At 31.9% G+C, this 22,404-nt stretch overlaps 1 protein-coding gene across 4 annotated transcripts; it reads right to left on the bottom strand.

Moving 5' to 3' along the window:
• Ppn (Papilin) lies at window positions 1–22,403 on the bottom strand. Of its 4 annotated transcripts, XM_035080954.1 has the most exons (31): window positions 22,128–22,402; window positions 14,773–14,833; window positions 13,658–13,845; window positions 12,894–12,954; window positions 12,722–12,801; window positions 12,409–12,559; window positions 11,991–12,114; window positions 11,801–11,881; window positions 11,504–11,676; window positions 11,261–11,396; window positions 10,837–11,180; window positions 10,569–10,751; window positions 10,289–10,462; window positions 10,029–10,217; window positions 9,819–9,960; window positions 6,533–9,688; window positions 6,274–6,450; window positions 6,020–6,199; window positions 5,134–5,304; window positions 4,549–4,761; window positions 4,311–4,481; window positions 3,820–4,233; window positions 3,537–3,749; window positions 3,260–3,427; window positions 2,828–3,073; window positions 2,432–2,751; window positions 2,209–2,359; window positions 1,525–2,043; window positions 1,203–1,358; window positions 1,011–1,124; window positions 1–929 (listed from the first exon to the last, which is right to left on the bottom strand). In XM_035080954.1, the coding sequence occupies exons 1-31, from the start codon at window positions 22,148–22,150 to the stop codon at window positions 733–735; spliced, it is 8,676 nt and encodes a 2,891-aa protein (XP_034936845.1). In that variant the 5' UTR covers window positions 22,151–22,402; the 3' UTR covers window positions 1–732. The 4 variants fall into 4 exon arrangements, with proteins under 4 accessions (XP_034936845.1, XP_034936862.1, XP_034936871.1 ...); XM_035080971.1 differs by lacking the exon at window positions 5,134–5,304 and having other exon boundaries at window positions 22,128–22,403; XM_035080980.1 differs by lacking the exon at window positions 1,525–2,043.
• Window position 22,404: the final 1 nt, after the last annotated feature.

Raw genomic sequence — 22,404 nt, 5'->3', positions numbered from 1 at the left:
TATTACCTTATAAATCTCTATACATACTATGATAAAATTTCATATGAAATGCTCATTAGTGATTTTTTTAGTAAATAATCAAGACGATAAATAATCATTTTATTTAAAAACATATCGATCGATAAATATTTATAAAAAATTGTTTTCACCTCCGAATTACTGATAATATTCTTTTTTCTCATCTTTTATAAGAATATTACTTTTAGAAACTTCAAAATATTCAACTATGATATTATTCTGATTGAACGATGTATATTGTCTATTATTTTTATGCTATTATAGAATATAATAAAATATTGAATATTCCAATGACACGTTAACAGTACTTACAGAACATGGACACTATTATTTAGTTACGATTAATCAAAAAGATTTATGAGGAAAACTGTAATTATGAAAACTGTATTGATGATCTCTCATATAATTATGTATGACTTGAGAGAATACTGATGTGAAGTTTCTTAACGACTAGTTAATCAGTTTCAGATCGTGTTTATAAAAATTTTCATAATTATTCATCAAAATTATCCTTTGCTTCTAATGAGTATCTACGTATAAACGTTCTGAGACTTTGGCAGTGAACGAGACTTATTTGAATGCAGTTTACTTTTCTAGACGTTTCAAAGAAATTTCTTTCTTAATCATACGTCTTGAATGAACTATTAAAATTGGGTTTGAATAAATTCGTCAAGTTTTAATTTTTTTTTTAAATATATCTACTTGACTATCTGCCTAGAAATGTCCTATGGATCGTCTTTTTCTAACAACATTGTTAACACTGTGATAACCACCAGGTAATTGACCAGCTTCTGTACATGATCTACAACAGAACTTTGCGTAGTATGGGTGTTGACAATATTTTCCCATTACAATTAAATCACAGCGTGCGAAGAATTTAGTGTCTATGCAGTCTGCACTAATATATGAACCTGTAATTAATAAACTCTTATGAAGTAATCTTTTTTAAATTTAATTATTTATCAGAGCTTAAAATTTAAAACAATACATACCTTGAACAGATATTTTTAGATAATCTGAACTACTTGAGTATGCATTATAAGCTTCACATCGATATACACCAGTATCATTGGAACCAGCATTATCAACAACAAGTGTGTTTGACTCTAAAACAGGAAAATATATATTTAATAATATAGTTATAAATATATGGTAAATGAAATTTAATCAATTTAAATGCTTACCGGAAATGCTGACTCGTCCATCGGTACGGATGATATCATTGTCTTTGTACCACAATACTTGTGGAATTGGATAACCATCAACTTTGCAAGTGATACTAAATTGACTTCCATGTTGAACTTCATTGCTTGGTGTTGATACGTTCACTGATACTGGTACTATTTTTGAAAAACAATTTTGAGATAATTGGAAATAATTTTATCTATTTATTAAAATGGTAGCAATACTTTAAAAGCTCTAAAATAATGCGTAAGCAAAAAATAGATAGATGCACAAGACAAATGCGTAAAGTAAAATAAACTTTCATGAAGATATCCCTCTTACCTTTAAATACAGTTGGTTGTGGAGGAGATTCAGTTAGAGAGATAACTGGAGGGATATAAGGTTTATTATCTGAATAAATTGGAGCATAAGTTTGATGATAAGTATCTAATTCGTTTGGTTTTGAAGGCCGATAAGGATATTGCGGTCTATCTATGTTAGGACTTTTTGGTGGTTGAACTAAATATTTAGTATACTCAGCATATTCAGGTTTTACATTATAAACTGGACCAATTGCTTGAAGTGTTATAGACCAAGATGCTGGACGTTCAATACCATTATATGCTTGACAAGTATATACACCAAGATTTGTTATAGTGACTGAACGGATTAATAAGGTATATTCAGAGTCTTGTTCATAAGACTCTGAGGAAAGTGGAAGCAAACGTTCACCATGCCACCAAGTAACAGAAGGTCGCGGCCAACCCATAGCATAACAATGTAACACACTTGGAGAATTCATGACTACTGTTATAGATGAATTTGTTTCACCAACGATAGCAGCTGAACGATCATGAGGTTCTAGTGTATCGAGAAACAATCACATGCCAAACAAACTTAATTAGTATACATTCAAGTAAATTAATAAATGTTATGTAAAAATTAATTAACTACAGTTTTTGTTAAATACAAGACTACAAATAAATTCCCACACCATAAAAATACACAAATTATAAAAAATTTTACCTGTTACTTCCAATTGATATTCTGTTTTAACTGGTGGTGCGAGCCCGTTATCAGCTATACAAATGTAAATACCTCTATCGTAACTATATAAATTGATAATTTCTAACGTTCCATCACTTAAAATTCTTCTTCTCGGTTCCGATACGTTAATCTAATAAAAATATTATTTTATTCTCTAGACTTCAGTAATTTATGTGCTTGATAGTATGAGTTAAATACTTACTACTGTTGCATCTTTTTTCCACGTTAGTACTGGTTTAGGATTACCAGTGGCGATACATTTCATTTGAACGTAACCGCCTTCTTCGCCACTAACATGAGGTTGTTCTGGTTGTTGAATTGCAGCTGGTTCAGCACCATGCGGTGGTGCAGTAATATTGTGAACGGGTACTGGAGGTGGTTGTTCAAGTGCTGGCTCTAAGCATGATGTACCACAACCATTATCACAACATTTCCAATCTTGTGGACAGTCTGCATCGCTTGAGCATTCTCTTTCACATCGAGTACTATTCGATACCTGAGGACATTGTCCCGGTTTTGTTGCTGAAAATTATTAGTTATATATTATAGAAAATATTGTATTCAGTTGAAAATAATATAAAATCATGTCAATACTTACTTGTACGGCATACTGCTCTGTATTCTGTTCCTCCACTAGGTGAAGCTACTAAAGTTATTGAACATTGAGAACCTTCAGAACACTGGACGCTTCTACAAGGATTAACACATCGACAACGCTCGCAGTTCTGTTCATCCACAAATGCCTCTTTACCATAAGGACATTGAATAACATTACATTGGTCTTCCTGATCGCTACATGGATCCTTTGTTTCATTTCTATCTGGACTTAGCTCATTATTAGCGGCTAGATGAAGAAAAAATGAAATGAATTAATTTTATGTAATTTTTATTAGTTAAACAGTTGTGATTAATCAAAATAGATGTTAAAGAAAAAAAGAAACATGCAAATAATTATTATTTTCATGATTAATCGAATTATTATTTAACAATAGTCCGAAAAATGGAAGAAAGAAATAAATAAAGAACTCACATCTAAAGCAGGTATTCATACAAGACTCAAATGTCTTAAATCTGTTACGATTCCCACCACAACCAGTATATACAAAACCCATGCAAGTTTGACGTTCTTCATCAAAATAAAATCTTTTAAAACTACCAGCTAGACAAGACCCAACATCCACTGGTTCATGACAAATCGCTAAATTATTGGCAAAATTATATTTGTAAGCATTCTCAAACCATTTGTTAATTTTGTAGTTTTTTAGTTAACATGACAGACTTTTAAAAGTTTAGACATTAAATTTTACCGAGTTGAGAAAGTCCCGTGTTGTTGCCGAGGGGAGTGGGTTCTTCACGATGTAAGCAAACTGATTCACATTCAGCAACTGAACTGAATCTATTAGCATTTCCGTCACATCCACCATAGTAGAATGGTCGACAAATTCTTGCATTTGAATCATAGTAATATTTAGCAAACGAGCCTCTACATGGCCCACTATCCATTGGAAGATTGCACACTTCTAAAATCACAAATGTATTAGTGTTGCTGGCTTTATAAAAAATTGTGCCATAAAAAGATTATTTTATTACCTTGACCTTGGAAGCGACCACAAAGTCGTTCACACTGTTCTTCACTTTGGAATCTGTTAGCATTTCCTTCACATCCGCCATATAAGAAAGCTTGGCAAACACCAGTTCTCGAATCATAATAATAAGCAGTAATATCTAGATCACATGATCCGGCGTCAACTGGAGCTGTACATATAGGACTACTAGGTACAATTTCAGAAGATGGTGTTGGTGCTGATGTAGGAGGTTCAGGTCTAACAACTGCTGGTCTTCGTTTACATCTAGATTCGCAAGTTTCACGGTCTTGGAATCGATTTTTATTGCCTCCACATTCGCTATATTCAAATTCTTCACAAGTGTCAGTATCACGATTATAGTAAAACTGCATTAATGATCCGCTGCAAGGTCCTATCACTTTCGGCATACTGCATACATCTATTATTAAGAATAAATATATAATTTCCAATAGAAATTAACTTCTATTATATATTTTAAACTTTATAATTACATACCTTGTATATTGCCACAGCGATATTCACATTCTTCAAGAGATTCAAATTTATTCCCATTAGTTGCACAACCTCCATAATTAAATTGCTTACATGTACCGTCTCGGCTGTCATAAAACCACTTGGTTTGCTCATTAGTACATGGTCCATGCTCATATGGAAGGAAACACATTGCTGTAATGTATGAAGATATTAATAATCTCTGTTAATAATTTTCTAGAATATTTTTTTTTCTATTTACCTGGCGAAAATCTTTGAGGTTGAGTTGGCGGTGGAGTGCCTGAGGTTTCACAGCGGTTAGAACATTCCTGTTCGCTGAGAAAATTGTTTTCATTTCCTTCACATCCCCCATAATAAAATTGTCGACAACGTTTTTCGAAGGAATCATAGTACCATCGTTGAGTGTAATTGTGACATTTTCCAAGCACAGCAGGAAGAAGACAGATGTCTTGCTCTAAATGATTGAAAAGCTAATTATTTACTTTATACAAATCGTGATGAGAATTTTTTTATCAATATTAAGTATTTGTTTACAAGTGGAGGTTTAAGTGGCTGATGAAAAAAAAACGAATATAAAAATTGATTTATACTAATGAATAGATTCTTCCATTACTGTTTTGATTAAAATGGATATTCTACGTATCAAAGAGACAGTTAGTGAGTTAGTCTTGTGCATCAACGTTCTTCTTATACACTAAATTAATAGTTTAGTTCAAGATGTAGATTTATTAATTAGCATAAATGATTTGTTAATTAAAGGACAAAGTGATAGTGAGATTTGATAAGTGAAAGTAACTTTCGTGCCGTTTAAACATCTCATGCTTACCAATCTTGGGTGGGCAATCAAGTTCACATGCTTCTCTAGTATCAAAATTATTTTTATTTCCATTGCATCCCGTGTAATAAAATGGCATGCATCGATTTTCCGATGGATCAAAGTACCATTTAGGATATTTTTCTGTGCAATTACCCTCGGTTCGTGGCAGTAAACAATAATCTGTATCATTTTATCAAATAATATTTTAACATGCATAAAAAGCTAATGGTGCAATATAAATTATTTGTTACGATAATATTGAATAAAAATCAGTATTTAGAATTTCATATTTTATGAGGGAACTGATATAGGCATTAAAAACAATTACGTGAAAGGCAACGGTCGATGAAAGTATAATTAATTTTATCAATTGAATGAAACGTAATAATTAATTTAATACGTGTACGAATTCTAAAACCACCACCTTCAATGTCGATAGTGTCAAAAAATTTGAAAAAATTCTACAGAAAAAATTAGTTCAACGAAAAATACAGCATTACAATTTTTGTGTCCAGCGTGTTACGAAAATTGGCTAGTTATCAGTTCAAGTGTGAAGCTTTGATTTTTGCTTGTACCTCGAACCAGACAACGTCGTTCGCACGCCACGCGTGTGCGAAATTTATTGCCGTTGCCTTTACAACCGCCATAGACAAATTGCCTACAAGCTCCAAGTTTTTCATCAAAATACCAACGCAGCAAAGATCCTGAACATGGTCCGGGATCTTTCTCCAATATACAAACTTCGTTAATTACTGAAAAATGATTGAATCGAATTTCTTGAATAATAATAATAATAATATTATTCATCGCAATTCAAGAGTTATTTTTTCTTCACTTCTATGTAATTATTATTGCATCTCATACTTGTATTTAAAAAAATATAAACATGATTTACCACGTCGGCGGCCCGGTTGAAGGCATTGTTGATGACAAGCAGCTTCAGTCGGGAAGTTATTTGTATTGGATTTGCAACCTCCATATTGGAATTGTTCACATATCTGAGATTCTTTGTTGAAGTACCAACGAGTATAATTACCATTGCATGGACCTTTTTCTTTCTCTAACTCACAAGGATCTAAAATAAAAATTTAAATTTTAACATTAAAAAATCTTACTTATTACTTTAAAGCTAATTAAATTCAATAGTACCAATGTCATCAGGAATAACACAGAGGTCTTCACATTTTTCTCGGGTCTCGAATTTATTATCATTACCGAGACAGCCACCGTAAATAAATTGGCCACATTGCTCTCTTTCAGTATCGTAATACCACATTGGATGATATCCTTCACATGGGCCAGTGCTTTTTGGAAGGTAACAAGCATCTATAATCCAATTAATATTATTATAAACCTCCTAACTTGAAAAAAATTTTATCGTTTAAAGATAAATTATATATTAATTTACCTCGTCCTTTCGGTTCGACACAAACTTGTCTACACTCTTCTTGAGTATTAAAGCGATTGTTATTGCCTTCGCAACCACCATACCAAAATCTTGAACATCCACCATACTCAGTATCAAAGAACCATTTAACACTAAAGTCACGACATGATCCACGATCTTTAGCAAGTGAACAAGCACTGCCTGGCGGAGTTGGCACAGTTCGGCATCCTTCAAAGTGGTCACCTTGTGCTTCTTCAATACCATCTGGACAACAGCCATATTTAGAAGCATCACATGCACATCCGGCAAAGTTCGGTCCTTTTGCTGGTGTTCTTCCATCTGAGCAACATTTAAATTCTGTGGTTTCACAATTACATCCATGACCACGAGGCCCTTTAGCAATACTTATTCCATCTGGACAACAACCAAATTGATAGGTATAACACGGACATCCTTCGTAATTGGGTCCAGTTGCGGGGGTAAATTTATTTGGACAGCATCCATGTGTGGTATATTCACACCCACATCCTTCATTATTAGGCCCACGTGCAGCTGTGGTGTTATCTGGGCAACACCGGAAACGAGTGTATTGACAGCCACAACCGTAAAGATCTGGACCACGTGCGGGAAGAATATTATCAGGGCAACATTTATATGGTGAAGTTAAACAACAACCTTCACCATTAGGACCATGAGCAGGAGTTACTCGATCTTGGCAACATCCGAATTCTGATGATTCACATGGAGCATGGCAACCTTCTCCATTTGGTCCTAATGCTGCTGTTACATTATCAGAACAACATCCAAAGTAAGAAGCTGAACAATTATCGGTGTTAATAACTCCGCATCCCTCGAAATTGATTCCAGTAGCTGGTTTTTGACCGTCAGGACAACAACCATAAGTAGAGTTTGAACAATCAGTCTTATTATCTTCTTCTAATTTCTTTTTACAGCCTTCTTGGTTAGGACCACTTGCAGCTTCTATACCATCTGGACAACAACCATGTTTGGTAGTATTGCAGCAGCCATAATTATTTTTACCACTAGCAGGTGTTTCTTTGTCAGGACAACAACCAAATTCAGTTTCATTACAAGGTTTTTTGCATCCTTCGAAATCATTGCCTTCAGCAGGAGTTATTCCGTTTTGACAACAACCGAAAAGAGTCTCATTACAATGTGATGATGGACAATCGTCATTATTAGGTCCAGTTGCAACAGAAACACCATCTGGACAGCATCCGAATTTAGTTTCGGCACAGGTTTCAGGTGTAGGACAACCTTTACCGAATGGCCCTTGAGCCTCACTAACACCATCGTAACAACAACCAAATTTAGAAGTTTTACAAGTCTTCTTTTTCCTCTTAATTTTGCATTTTCGAAGCTTATGCTCTTTGGCAATTGCTGTGCTGAGAGGATTAGCTGTAGTAAATAGATCCAATACACTTGATTTGCTGGTCAAATCTGTATCTTCTTCATCAGTCATCTCAGTAACGCCAGATACTGAAGTTTCAGTAGAAGTACTCGATGCATCTGTCACAGATTCAGTAGACATACTAACTTCTGTGCTTACACTTGATTGACTTGTCTCTTCTGATACAGACGAACTTTCGGATTCACTTGTCATTGTACTAGATCCAAACGGAGTAGATGTTTCCATTGATTCTGTTGTTTCCGTCGTTTCACCGGACTCTGTCATTTTTTCAGATTCCATTGTACTGGATGAAGATGACTCTGTAATTCCTGTTAAAGTTGTTTCCTCTGATGTACTTAAAGATGTATCGGTACTGCTAGATGTTGTGGAATCTTCAAATGATGTTGTCATCATAGATGACTCGGTAGAACCTGAAGATTCAGTAGTGCTCATGTCCGGTGATGTCGACTCAGAAGTTACATCACTCGTTGACAATTTTGTTGTTCCTTCATGAGGTTTTTCAATTTCACTTTCTCCATCTATGGGTAAAATACTGAAAGGCAATTTTGTAGTAGTCCCTGCTGTTGATCGATCTGATGTAGTCGAAATTTCAGAAGAACTAAAATCAGTAGTAGAATCACTCGTTTCTGTTGTTGCATCTGTACTTAATGTTTCATCTGAAGATGATTCAGATGTTGATTGTGATGCATCAGTTGATGATGTATCTGAAGTTGAAGAAAGCATTGTAGACGATTCAGGTGTTGATTCTGTTATATCGGAAGATGTTGACATTGTTGAAAATTCAGATGTTGATTCTGTTTCATCAGAAGATGTTGACATTGTTGATTCCGTCATATCAGTTGATGTTACATCAGAGGATGACACTGTAGAGGATTCAGACGTTGACTCTGTTTCATCAGAAGATGATACTGTAGATGATTGAGATGCTGATAGTGTTGTATCTGAGGATGACACAGTTGATGATTGAGTTTCATCGGTTGATGTCACATCTGAAGATGAGTCAGATGTTGACTCTGTTGCGTCAGTTATTTCTGATGCAGATGAAACAGTGGAGCTATCAGTCATTATACTATCAGTGGATAAAGGTGAAGAACTAGAAGATTCTGATGATTCCATTTCAGTACTCGTATCTGATGATGAGGAAAATAATGATGACAAAGTAGATGATGAGAACAAGGTTGAAAATATTGATGATGTTTCATCAGAGGATGATTGCTGTGTGACAGAAGAAGTTTCATCGAATGTAACATCAGTAATACCACTGTAACTTGATGATTCTACCGTTGTCGATTTTTCTGTGGTATCAGTAATACCTAAAGAAGTTTCTGATGAAGCACTCACGGTTTCAATACTACTTATATCTATAGTTGTAAGCTTATCATCGACAGATGCTCCACTGCCTTCGAAGGTAGATAAATCACTGCCTGATACCGGAATATTAGTAAAAAGAGTACTAAGGATATCGTCGTCGCTACCTTCTCCACTTCCATAACCACTTCCAATATCTGTAGGTGCTGTATCTCCACGTGGAGAATCACTCAGCATAATGTCATCAGAAACTGTAGAATCGGTGTCCATAGATGATTTAATATCACTAGACGATTCTGTTGAGCCAGTTTGTTCATCTTCATCACTTGTTAATATTGAAGTCATTGTAACATAATCTTCATCTTCATATACTTCACACTCATCGTCTTCATCAGGTGGAATGGTACTCATCATGGGCTCTACCGGTAGAATTTCGTCTATAAAAATTTATTAACTCAAATCAATGATAAAAAAATTGGCATTCCTATTGTAAATAAAAAACATATAAAAGAGATCTGAGTGGCAGTCGAGTAATAAATAAAATAAAAAACTTTCTCAATTCACTACCTTCACTACAAGGATGTTTATTGCACTCTTCAGTCGAAAACATGATAGAATCTTCATCGCATTCACTTACTGAAACACTCATGTTGTTCTTCATACATATTACCTTTCGAGTCATATCGCCGCCTCCACACGGTTTCGAACACTGTAATAATGCACATGATGTATGATGCATAAAATAGATAAAATCAATCAATATCAGCAAAAACAAACCTTGCTCCACGGTCCAGCGAACCATTCACCTTTACACTCAACTATGTCGGCAGTACATTCTTTTGTATCATTGTAACGTTTTGCAGCATCGCAATTGTCATCTGACACTTTTTTCAGAGTCGTTTCATCTTCGAAGGTAGCGCAAAAAACTATACGGGTTTGTACACCTTTTCCACATTTTGCTGAACACTGTAATATATGTTCTTATTTATATATTGTCATCCAATGTAATTTCATAATTTAAAAAAATTGTAAATTACCTCACTCCATTGAGTCGTATACCATTGGTATTCACAGTCCTTAGCACTTTCACATTCTCGTGTTAATTCAGGCTTTTTGTCGGGATCACATTTATCATCTGGATAAACTGTACCATCCTGAGTTGTACAATGAGCTGTTCTTGTTTCTTGAACTAGTCCACATTTATCATTACACTAATAACAATAATAAAAACACCATAAAAATAATTGCTAGAAGAAAAGCCGCATAAAGAGCCATTTTCTGAGATTTATTCAAGAGATGTAAAATAAATGAACTTACTCCACTCCATTCAGATACGACCCAATCAAGTCCTGCACATGGCCTCAACTCACAGGGCTTTTCACTTTCTGGCATTTCACCTTCACATGAGGAATTGGGTAAAACTTCTATTTTACCCGATTCATTCTTTCTGTAGCATGTTATTTTTCTTGTTTGTTTACCCTTTCCACAAAGATGATCACACTACATAATAAAATAATTGTAATTAAAATTGTGATTGTTATTTACAAGTCTGGATTTTAATTCAATAAAATAAAATAAATTTTACTGGTTTCCAAGGTCCGATATGCCACATAGGACATTCAACATTTTCATTACATTTCTGGGTGGTCTCATTTTTAACACCGACTTTCTCGATACACACAGAGTCATCGACAACGGTGGGTATACCACCAGCGATGATTTGTTCACACTTGATTTCTCTCGTACGTTCACCGCCCTCACCACAAAGTTTGTTGCACGGGGTCCATTCGCTTTCAACCCATTGAGGTGGACACGCTTCTTCATTGCAAGATTGAGTATCATCTGGCTCCAACTGTAGATCGCATAGATGGTCGTCAACTTGTTCATTATCACGACGTCGGATACACATTACTTGTCGAGATTGATAACCTGTTTATTCATTTTTTACGATTTAACATTTGTTTCAACGGAAATAATAACAGTTCTAAAAAATAATTACAAAATTTTACCTCCACCACATGATACACTGCATTCAGAAAATTCATCAGCAGTCCAAGTATAACTATCTGGATCAGCTTGAGGTGCCAATTTTTTAGGAATACTATATTCATATTGAACCCCAACATTTCGATCTTGGTAAAGTAGCTTTAAATGGGGAGAAAATTTTTTTAGAGCTTTTTTTTGTAAAAGAAAACAATGAATATTCTTCAACACGACTCGTAAATAAGTATATAATAATTGTACGTATTTACCACTACGTAAATTGCTTCATTAGTTGGTCCTAAAGCTGTAATCATGTCTGGTGCGGAGAAACCTTGTGGATCTCTTGAATAATGAAATATCGTGTTAGCAAATTTTATGCTTCGGGGAAAGTCTATTCTCCAGTTGCCATTTAGATAATAATGACCCGTTGTATTACGAATTGCTAGTTACATTCAAATAGAAAAATTACTATTTAATCATCTCATTAATCTCAATAATATACATGATATACCGATAATTTATGAATATAGTATTAGAAAACAAGTGAATTAAATGAAAAGTTTTACCAAGATAGTTATTGGATGGTGCGACTTCTTTAATAACTATATTTGTTGCCCCTTCAGGGATAAGAAGTATGTCAATATATCCTAGAAGAAATGAACCAAGCATATGAAGATAAAAATTAGAATAACAAAGCTTATGTATGCTTATAAAGTGTGGGAAAAGGTCATAAGACTAATCTCAAGATTTACTTACCGGCTTGAAGGTCATTGGTCTCGAAGGAGCCGTTGACAGTATTGCAATCGGAACCATCACCACCGCATTCTCTACAAGCATCTTCTCGTGCATCGCTGCCTAACATCATGTCGCATCCCACTGTCTAAAAATCATATAAAAATTCATTACGCCAATCTGCTGAATCCAATTTTTTGGTACCATGAAATCGATCAAATTTACTCGTCTTCGTGATGTTTTTACAAAATATCAAGGTGATAAAAAATTTTAATGAAAGGTTTGTAAGATAAAATACACCCTGGTTCACTATAATTAGATTATTTTTTCCCTAGAATTATTGTAACGGGTAATATCATTCTCGAACTTTTATAAATATTGTAATTTCTTTTGATAGAAGGGGAGAAAGTAATCATAAAAAGTAAAATTAAGCTATGCCTACCATGCATTTTCCTTCCACACAAACATCATTTTTTTCGACATCACACGGCGTACCGTCGATTACACTGCGTTTATGTCTGTAAAAAAACCTTTCGCCTCGAGGCATACAGTTTAATTCACACTTGTTAGGTGCACCGGTGTAGGGGATCCATCTGCAATAAAAAAATCATTTTATTTCCACCAATGTTTTTATATCAAAGAACTGCAAATTTGCACGATCAAACCATAACAACAACATATGGATATTCAAGAGTACTTGTATGTGTAATGTTGATTTAATATTTTTAAATTTGAAATTATTTTATAATACTCACTCATAAAATACACCTTCGAAAGGTTTAGAATTGAACTCAGCACATTGTTCAGCTCGAAAGTCCACTGGATTGGGGCATGGCTATGATAAAAGTTCATTCAATCGATAAATCTCTTTGACTATTGAATAGAATTATTATTTTATGAATTACAACTCTTTTTCAGCTCACTTACTTGGATATTACACGAAAAAAATCTTTTTTTTGCTCCTGTACACCTGTCATAACCATTGCTACTGTAAACGAAAAATAAAAATCAAGTTTCAAAACAATTCTAGCAAAGTTAAAAGGTTTTAGATCTAAAAATGACAATTAACTGTAGTTTATACACTTTTGCAATTCATTCAATGTTTACAGGTTGCATTCATAATTTTATTCTAAGTCATTATCAAAATATAGTTGAAGAAATAATTTATATCCCATAGGATAAAAATAAAATTTGAAAGAAAGAAATAAAAGAAAATGAGTTATAAATTTCCTATGGAAAATGTTTTGAAAGTGGGACCTTTTTCTGCACCTCTCTTTCATTATTGTTTGAATCTTCCATTCTATTTTACTTCTTAATAATTCAATTCTTTTGCACGAGAGTTGCTAGGAGGTCGCTATTAAATTTGGGTTACTGACAAAACCGGTTTCTAGTGAATAATATTTCAAACAAACCACCACACTCGTGTGATTCTTTCATGCACTGCTGGCGATTAATTTCTTCTCATAATCTTTTGTTTCACAAATTTTTCAATTTCATGTCTTCTTCATACAATCACCAAACTATCACAATCTATGTGTTAAATTAATTAAAAATTTTCATCATCATAAATAATCAATGAAATCTGATTGTAAAATAAGTTATCTCTGATTTTGGAGTGATGAAATCCGAAATTAATGGTGCTGGAAATGTAAAAATATATAAATAAAAAATAACAAGGCTATAATTCTTACTCAACATCCAAGCAATGCCTGGTCTGATAAGCAATACCACCACCACAGGATCGAGAGCATGAACTTGGTGTTGACCATGCTCCCCAAAGTCCTTCTTCAGGATCATTGTTGTCTGTCACAAAACTGCTTGGAAGATATCCTTCCGTGTGTCGTCTTCTATGTTTACCATGTCGAAATTTAATATGATGCTGAAACACGTCATAAATAAAATTAAGTTACATAGCGTAGACATGTCATGATTTTATTATCATCAGAGATTAGTTGCCTTTAGGGGAAATAATTATTTTCCTTGACTTCGATGTACTAAATTAACTCTGAGTCACAGTTTGTCAAACACTATTGCGTTATGTTTACCAATAATTAAACAGATGAAGATGATTCAATCACTACAAACACGTACTACATATTTTAGTCATCAATATATTCAGAATAAAATTAATTTTTTTTTTTTTTGGAGCCACATTCTTATTCATGGTATAAAATTGAATTTAATGCTATGAAGAGGTGAATATCAAACGTAGTGTATGTACAAAAATTTTTTTACTCATTTTTATATCATTATATTACTTACGGCCTCTTTTATGATGCATCTTAATATTGAATTGATTACTTTTATTATGGCATTTTTTAGTAATACGACAAAATTGCTTTTTAATATTTCAATTATGTGCAAGTCATTAAACTTTTATGTTTGATTAAAAAAATTGTCATTTAGCATATCTTCTTTTTTATATAAACTATAATTCAGTGTAAATATTAATGAATGATTTTTCGAACAGTTAGAGTTGATGAAAAAAAACAAAATAAGAATGGAAAACAGTGATCGAATGAACTCGAAGCTGCAGCTTATTGGCGTTTATGTGGGAAGGTAATAAAAGTTAGAAGAATGCCGGCGGGACTCGTTCAGGCTGCGAGACATTCTTCCTCCTATTTCATCTTATTTTCCTTCTTTTTCTGCTATACACTTGCAACTTTATTCCTCCAAGGTCATGATTAAATCTACTTTCAAGCCCTTTTACATAAGATTAGCAAATACACGATTGTAACAAAAAATGTTTATGTTTGATTGAACAAAATAAAAAATTTTAATTGATTATTAATTTATTATTACTTACATATTTGGCTGCAGTGTCGGTGATTTGCCATATTGCTATTGATACTAATAATACCAATGACCTGTAATTAAAAAAGTTCATTTTAAAAAAAATATTTAACTTATTTCATCTCTTTTTACATCTAACGATGAAAGTTGTTTTAGAAAACTTTGATGAAGCTTAAAAATGAAAAATTAAATAAACAAATGATCATAAAACATTGGAAAGAATTTCTTATAATTATATCATCGACCATCTGTTCATTATTCTCCTCCGCTCTTTTTTCTATTCCTATCCACCAAGCCTTGTAAGTTATCTGTATTTTTTTTAGTACTTGAATTCTTTCGTTTTTACTTGCATCAAGAGCTACAGATATATCTTATATGAGATAATATTAAGAAATAAGAAAAATACAGACATGCTACATAGAATAGATAGAATTTTTTTTTATTTTAAATTAAACTTTAGTTCTTTCATTTCTAACAATTCAGATAAAATAAACTATTACGTAATTTAATCGATGACTTAAAAATGCAGTATTTTGATTTGATAATTTACCAAGAATCATAGCTTATTCAACTTTATCTATGGTGATTGTGTTTTCCAATGTAAAGATGAATCAGAATTAAATCATTTATTTCATGATGTTTCCGGTTCTGATAAAAATTAAAAGATATTATTATGTTAATGTTCAATTTTCAATGGTATATATTTTTCAAGGGTTATGAAAAATAAATTTAAAACCATTTACCTTAGCTGACAATATTTAATAACCAATTGAAATTAAAATTATTTAAAAAACATTAATGCATGATAAATTTTTCTAAAAATTCTGCCATTCTCAATATTTATCTTATTAAGTAATAGTTTGCTGAAGGGAAAATCTTTAGAATAATATTGAAGAGGGAAAAATGTAAAAAAACAATTTAAATAACTTAGCACAGCTACTATGGTAAGTGCATATTTTTCAATATAACTTTCACGACTTATAAAAGAGGAATAAAGAAGAATCACCTGATGTTGGCGGTCTGTTCGTTAGTGCTATAGTTACAGATATCTGGTATCCCGTCAGACCAGCTATGTAACTCTTAGTGTGTCTTCGATAAATTTACATATTCATGGAAGAGCAAACAAAACTTTTACCCTATTATATGCTGCTGTGCTGACACTATGTTTAAATCTCTATTCATTTAACGTAGTAGCATATTAGTTTTTTCACTGATACTTTCTCAATTCCTCGCTAATAACAAGACTAAAATCATGATTAAATTATCTTCAACGAGTGTTTGTAAAGTCATATTACATGACACTTCATGAATATTTCATCAGATAATTTTATCAGTTTTGTGAAATATTAACAATAATAAATGTAGAAAAGACATTTTTTCTACATTTTTTGTATAATGATTAATCGATGTTAAATAGATAGAAAATAAGAAAAAAATTTCATCAAACGATTGAGAATGTAAAAAGAGGAGAAGGAAGCAAAATTAGATAGAGGCATGAGCGAAGCCGTCTAGCCACGATTGAGGAGCAAAAAATGGCCCGTGCGGAAAATAATCGGTTGTAGGCACGCTATTGAAACAGCATCTCGACATTTATGAGACGCAAAGGTAAAAAAGGGTCTTCACTATTCAGTCAAGGGATTTAGTCCAGTCAATATAGGAGGCTTGGCTCCATTTGTCTTGAAAATTTTTGTACAAAGGGCAATTTTTAATTTTCTAATGTCAAAATATCCGTAATGACCTGTAGAAAAAATGTGCCCAAAAACGAAAGTGCGCTGATTTTTTTTTATATGATTTTTTCGCATTTTAGTGGTCCCGTGTATCTAAGCGAGACAGCACTATAGGCGGCACCACGTGCTAGAGAAGGACATAACTATCGGAATGAAAAAATCGTATTTTCGATAAAAAAAATGGAGTTTTCTTGTTCAATATTATTTTATTAATTATTTGATGAACAAAAAAACCTACAAAATCATCAATTTCTTAAAGTTGGTAATTTTTTCATTTATTTATAAAAATTTGTTTTTTTATTTATGTATAAAAAATTTCTTCATTATAGTAAATAATATATTTATTTATTATATTCATTCATTATTTATTTACTTATTTTAGGCAAATATTCGACCCAAAAAATAAAAAAAAATATCAAATTAATAATAATATCAAATAATTAATAAAATAATATTGAACAAGAAAACTCCATTTTTTTTATCGAAAATACGATTTTTTCATTCCGATAGTTATGTCCTTCTCTAGCACGTGGTGCCGCCTATAGTGCTGTCTCGCTTAGATACACGGGACCACTAAAATGCGAAAAAATCATATAAAAAAAAATCAGCGCACTTTCGTTTTTGGGCACATTTTTTCTACAGGTCATTACGGATATTTTGACATTAGAAAATTAAAAATTGCCCTTTGTACAAAAATTTTCAAGACAAATGGAGCCAAGCCTCCTATATTGACTGGACTAATTGGGACTGCTTACATTTCGAATGTCTCGATTTTAAACCATCTGAATTATTTTTTAATATTAACATTTTTAAACAACATTTTCTTATTTTATTTCAATTTTTTTATCAGTTAAAGATGGAAGAATGTTCTGAGTACGCAACTTAATTTAAACACTTAAGGATATAAGGAAATGCGGGGGATGAGATAGAAGCATATTTACATCCGGGAAACAAACATTATCCGGACGGACATTACTCTTCGTATCTCAGCCTACGCAATTATATCAAAGAAATTCTTAATAAGTGAAAAATTCCTCGTGGATGCTGATCTTGGGAATTACCCACTTAACACAGATTGCAGCCACAACACCTCTTGTAGCCGCAGCCTGATTAACTCTGATGTAATTAATGTCATTAAATTTTTATTAAGTTTCCTCATCATTGCTATCATTATTATTATTAAATTATCATTCATATTAAAATTTTTTTTTTTCTGATTAATTACTCCTCAAGTTGTAACTATCGAAGGTGTTTTTTTTTTCAAAATTCTGCATAATATCAATAAAATTAGTGAAAAAGAAGTTGAATGCTTGTATGATTAAAAGTATTTTAATCATATTACAGCATTAATGATAAAGTCATGCCCTGCTAGCTTACTTAAGTTTTTATCAATTTTTTCAACTTTTTTATTCATGCATGGCTATTCGATTACTGATCGTAATATCTGTACTCCATTAACTTAGGATATGTATCACGTAGGACATGGTAAATGTAAAGGCATTATAGTATTCAATGACTCGTAGTATATTTATTCAGATAACCATGATTACTTTCCAATATAAATTAACTCTCAATTTATGTATATATTTATACTACACCTTTTATATTAAAATTACTTCTCTAAATTTACTATATCACTAAATTACTTGCAAATAATCATCATAATTATCATGAAAAAATGTATTATTTACAACTATTGATATTATTGGAGAAAGCTTGGAGATAAAATTGCACATTTCGAGGTATTTCAAGAAAATTTTAAATATTTTCATTATTCTTAGATATAAATTATTTTTTGATTTACTAAGTTTATGAATTTTATACAGTTTAATCGAGATTTGATACGAAAGCGTGACTTTCTCTATCGGAGTTCAATCAGAGATAGAGAAGTCTTCACTTATCGCCACGCTTAATTATGTTAAAATCTAAAAAGTTTAGTTTCTCAGTGACATCATACGTTTTGTTTTAAGTAAAATTAGGAATATCGTAAAAGAACACAATTTTATCATATTCACATGTATGTAACTGAAGGTCAATCTCAAATCGACGCCAGGCTGTCTGCACCGAGAAGACGGCGAGACAGCACTTGCGTCATGATTCTTTTAAAGGAAAAGTCATAAAAATAATCCAAGTATAATCTTGAAAATCGTATTATTTCTAAAGGAAAATGTAACAAATAATTTTAAAAATATTCCTAATTTTGTTCAATTTCTACATGGAGAAAAGGATAGAATAAAAATTTCCTTGCCATTTAGGATAACCATCATACTTTACACAGATAAAATAAAATTTACTCTGCAAGAGAAGAACAGCTGTACTCTAGAGTACTTATGGAATAGAAGTAAAGAGACAATTTTACTATTTTGCAAGATAACTTTTACTATCACGAGATAATATATTGCTGTAGGACCAATCCAAAGTATAGTTTCAGTAGATTGCTATCACATCAATCCTTATGACTACTCTAATTATTTGGATAGCTATTATAACTATCTAGATAGCTGTCACAACTATCTTAATCGTATGAACCAGCGAAATATTGCTATGATAGCAATACTATAGATGTTAAAGGCTAAATAGTTCATCTAAGGAGTCCGATATTGTTTCTACATCTATCAATTTATTTTAGTATATCTCACTACAAATCCAAGTGTTTAGAAACTAAACACTCAAAGTGTTTATAATGTTAAATGCCATAAACAAATTATAGTAATTTTGTAGATGAATTTTAAACGCTTGTTCATGGTGTTTAACATTGTAAACAGGTGTTTTATTATTATTAAACACTTTAAGCGTTTTATTACTAAACATTTGGATTTTCTCGAGATTTCCAGTGATTTAAAAAAATTAAAAATTACTCTGTTCTGTCTGCCCAAGGGTGGTTTACATTCTTTTTCATTTTAGACATAAAAATTTAATGATTATTAAAAATAATCATTTCATTTTATAAAAAAAAATTATTATGCTTATTTTAATAATGATAAAATTAAAGTTATTAGTATATTTGATAATAAATGAGCAATTCAGTAGAATACCACCGGGTTTGTTTAACAACACGCATGTAAAGAGAAAAAAAAGGATATGACAACGAAAGGAGGCTTTTTCGCGTGTACTTGGCAAACAAAAACTGACTAGCTAAGCATGTGAAGGCACAAAGAAGAAGTGAAAACAACGTATGTACATAAGTAAAGGAGCAAGATAGATATTTTATGGTGAGAAATATATATTGGGTGCGTCGAGGAAATACAAGTAACTTAAAAGCAACCAAGCACAGCGCGTTTGAGGTCTTTGCAACATCAGAGTAACATACGCTGACGAAGCTTAGCAATAAACATAACGACAACGTAAACTATCATGAAATTTTATAGTGTAAAAAGATTGAGATTAGTAAAAGAATATATGAGAGACGATATATTACACATGATAGCAACAAGCATTGTAGCAAAAAATGTAAATAGATAAAACTTGAATACCCTGCATGTTTATCATATTATTAAGCAAATAAAAAACTGAACGTACGAAATTAAGAGTTAAAAAGATAAAATAACGCGTGGAAGAAATAACTTAAATCTTAGTCATTTAAATTCATGCTTTGATATTAAAACAAATAAATATCAAAAAGATTACAGATGTAATTTCATTTTAGCATTAGCGAAAATACATAAATAAACAAATATTAAAATAGAAATGTTAACATTACAAATCAATATGATTTAACTCATACCAAAAAAAATAAAAAATTGATTTGTGAAACGAAAAAAAAATTTTCAACGGTAGCTTACGTCAATGTTATATTGTTCTATAAATATTACACCATAATATTTATCTGTACCTAGAAGTCATCACTTCCTCCCAACCCGACTTTTATGGTGGTAATATTTTAGCACAGAATACATCAAATTTCTCTTCCTCATTTTTTCAATTTTACGAGTTTGAATATTAATTATTGCCAAATTAATTAATGAATAATCATTGAAATACTAGGATTGTGGGATTTAATTTCGTTATGAACAATAATTAATGAAAGAAATAAGAATTTATTTTTTTTTGAGCATCATGATGAAATTCTGAGTAGTAACAAATCTAGAAATGAATGTGTTATACTCTTAACTATCTTAAATAAATACATGAAAAATTTATGTGCATAAGTTTCATTCAATCATGTCAGACATAAATATTTTTCATTTTAAAGAAACACTACCATTCAATTCTCATGAATACTTAAGCACTGCATCAATGAACATGTGTGGAATGTCTTTCCTCAACTTTTTTAGGGGCGGCTAAGTTACAGATAAAAGTGATCTTTGTACAATCATGTGTCATTTGTTAAAATATATAGGTTTCTTTGAAATTATTACGAGAATATTTATGAGATAAGATCTATTTTATGAATAAAAAACAATCATACTTCTTCAGTTATTGATTTAGAAAATCATTTAGTTTATTATCATAATTAATACTACCCAATTGATTTATACTGATACGCATATTATTGCATTAACTTTTTATATGAAAGGGCTGAGAATCACGAGACTTTATTTCTAAGATGAATGAAAAAATTTAAATCGACGTTTTTTGTGAAGTGTTAATAGAAAAAATAGGGATAATGCGGGAGGTCAACCAACGTAATTTCTCTAACAAATGCTGTGAAGAATGACACTGGAAAACACGTGTTATCCAAACCATTACTTGGGTACACGAGAAAAACATGTAACGGAGTTAGCGTGTTGAATGTAACATCCCTCTTGTATTTTCTTTTTGCCTCTTTTCAGAATTCTTTAACTTCTGTTCAATGAATAGACAAATTAAACATTTGAGTATTTTGAATTTTTACATTCATTTACAATCTTTCAAACATGAAGCTGTAATTACTTCTTCTATCCAATAAACTTTAGTTATTAATACTCTAAATGTCTTTTTTTCACACAGATATAAAAAGTCGAGTTAAAGAAGAAAAAATTTCCAAACTTTTTAATTCAGGAAATAAAATATTTTATGAATCTACGATAATATTTTGATAGAAGATAATCAAAACAATTAAGGGATTTTTATAATGAAATTGATGAATGGTGATGGATATGATGTAATAGAAAAATAAATAATCAATGCAGAGTAAGTTGGTTGAGGTTCCTGAAAGAGTTGTGCGCGAATAAAAAATCAAGGTTAAGAATTATATAAAAACCTAATAGTATTTGAAAGTGTATCTACATAGTAATTTCTGAAAGTTCGTAGAATATATATATATACATATACATCCTAGCGCACGAATTAACGGCATGCTTAGACTCTTAAGAATTGAGAAGACCTCGTGAGTCACGAGAAGGCAGTTTAGTTTTCACTGAAGAGTCTAGTGATACGATAAATTTTGATTATTTGTAAAATGATGAATGTTAAATTTGTTCATGACCATATAATAGTCACGAGAAATTGAAAATAAATTTCAGAAATTATTTAATTCATCAAACAACATCAGAACATCATCAAGAAAGCTAAATCATTCTTCAATAATCAAATAATTCTTGCAAATATACTTTTAACTTAAAAAATGTATTCGATGTTGGTCAAACACGTTTGATTCAGTGAATCAATTTTTCATTCAATAATAGATGAAAAAAAAAAATATTTAATAAAAATAACTAACCACGTTCTATGGACGTTGGTCATTGCCGACACAAAGACAAAACCACTGCAGATATGTTGAAATCTCTGTAAATTCTTGCTATTTAAAATTCTCTTGAATACACAAACTGATGTTACGTGTAGATCATATAATATACGCGCGCAAACACCACCTCCGCATACGCAAGTCGGCCACCAACTAAAAACGAATCACTCCAGCAAACTCTATGTACCGCGTTGGGCAGCTGCGCCGGCCTCTGCTTGCCGGATAGACCAAGACCAAGAAGCTGTGCCGACTG

The sequence above is a fragment of the Chelonus insularis genome, unplaced genomic scaffold (assembly GCF_013357705.1).
Source record: "Chelonus insularis isolate UGA/USDA-ARS -01 unplaced genomic scaffold, ASM1335770v1 contig_121_pilon, whole genome shotgun sequence".
NCBI classification, from domain to species: Eukaryota; Metazoa; Arthropoda; class Insecta; order Hymenoptera; family Braconidae; genus Chelonus; species Chelonus insularis.
This window is presented reverse-complemented; position numbering and strand designations above follow the sequence as displayed.

Coding starts and splice junctions, on each gene's coding strand:
- Ppn (XM_035080954.1), bottom strand. CDS start 22,150: ATGACCAACGTCCATAGAACGTG. Junction 13,846..14,772: donor CCGACACTGCAGCCAAATAT/GTAAGTAATAAT, acceptor GACGTGTTTCAG/CATCATATTAAATTTCGACA. Junction 3,750..3,819: donor TGGTCGCTTCCAAGGTCAAG/GTAATAAAATAA, acceptor TTGTGATTTTAG/AAGTGTGCAATCTTCCAATG.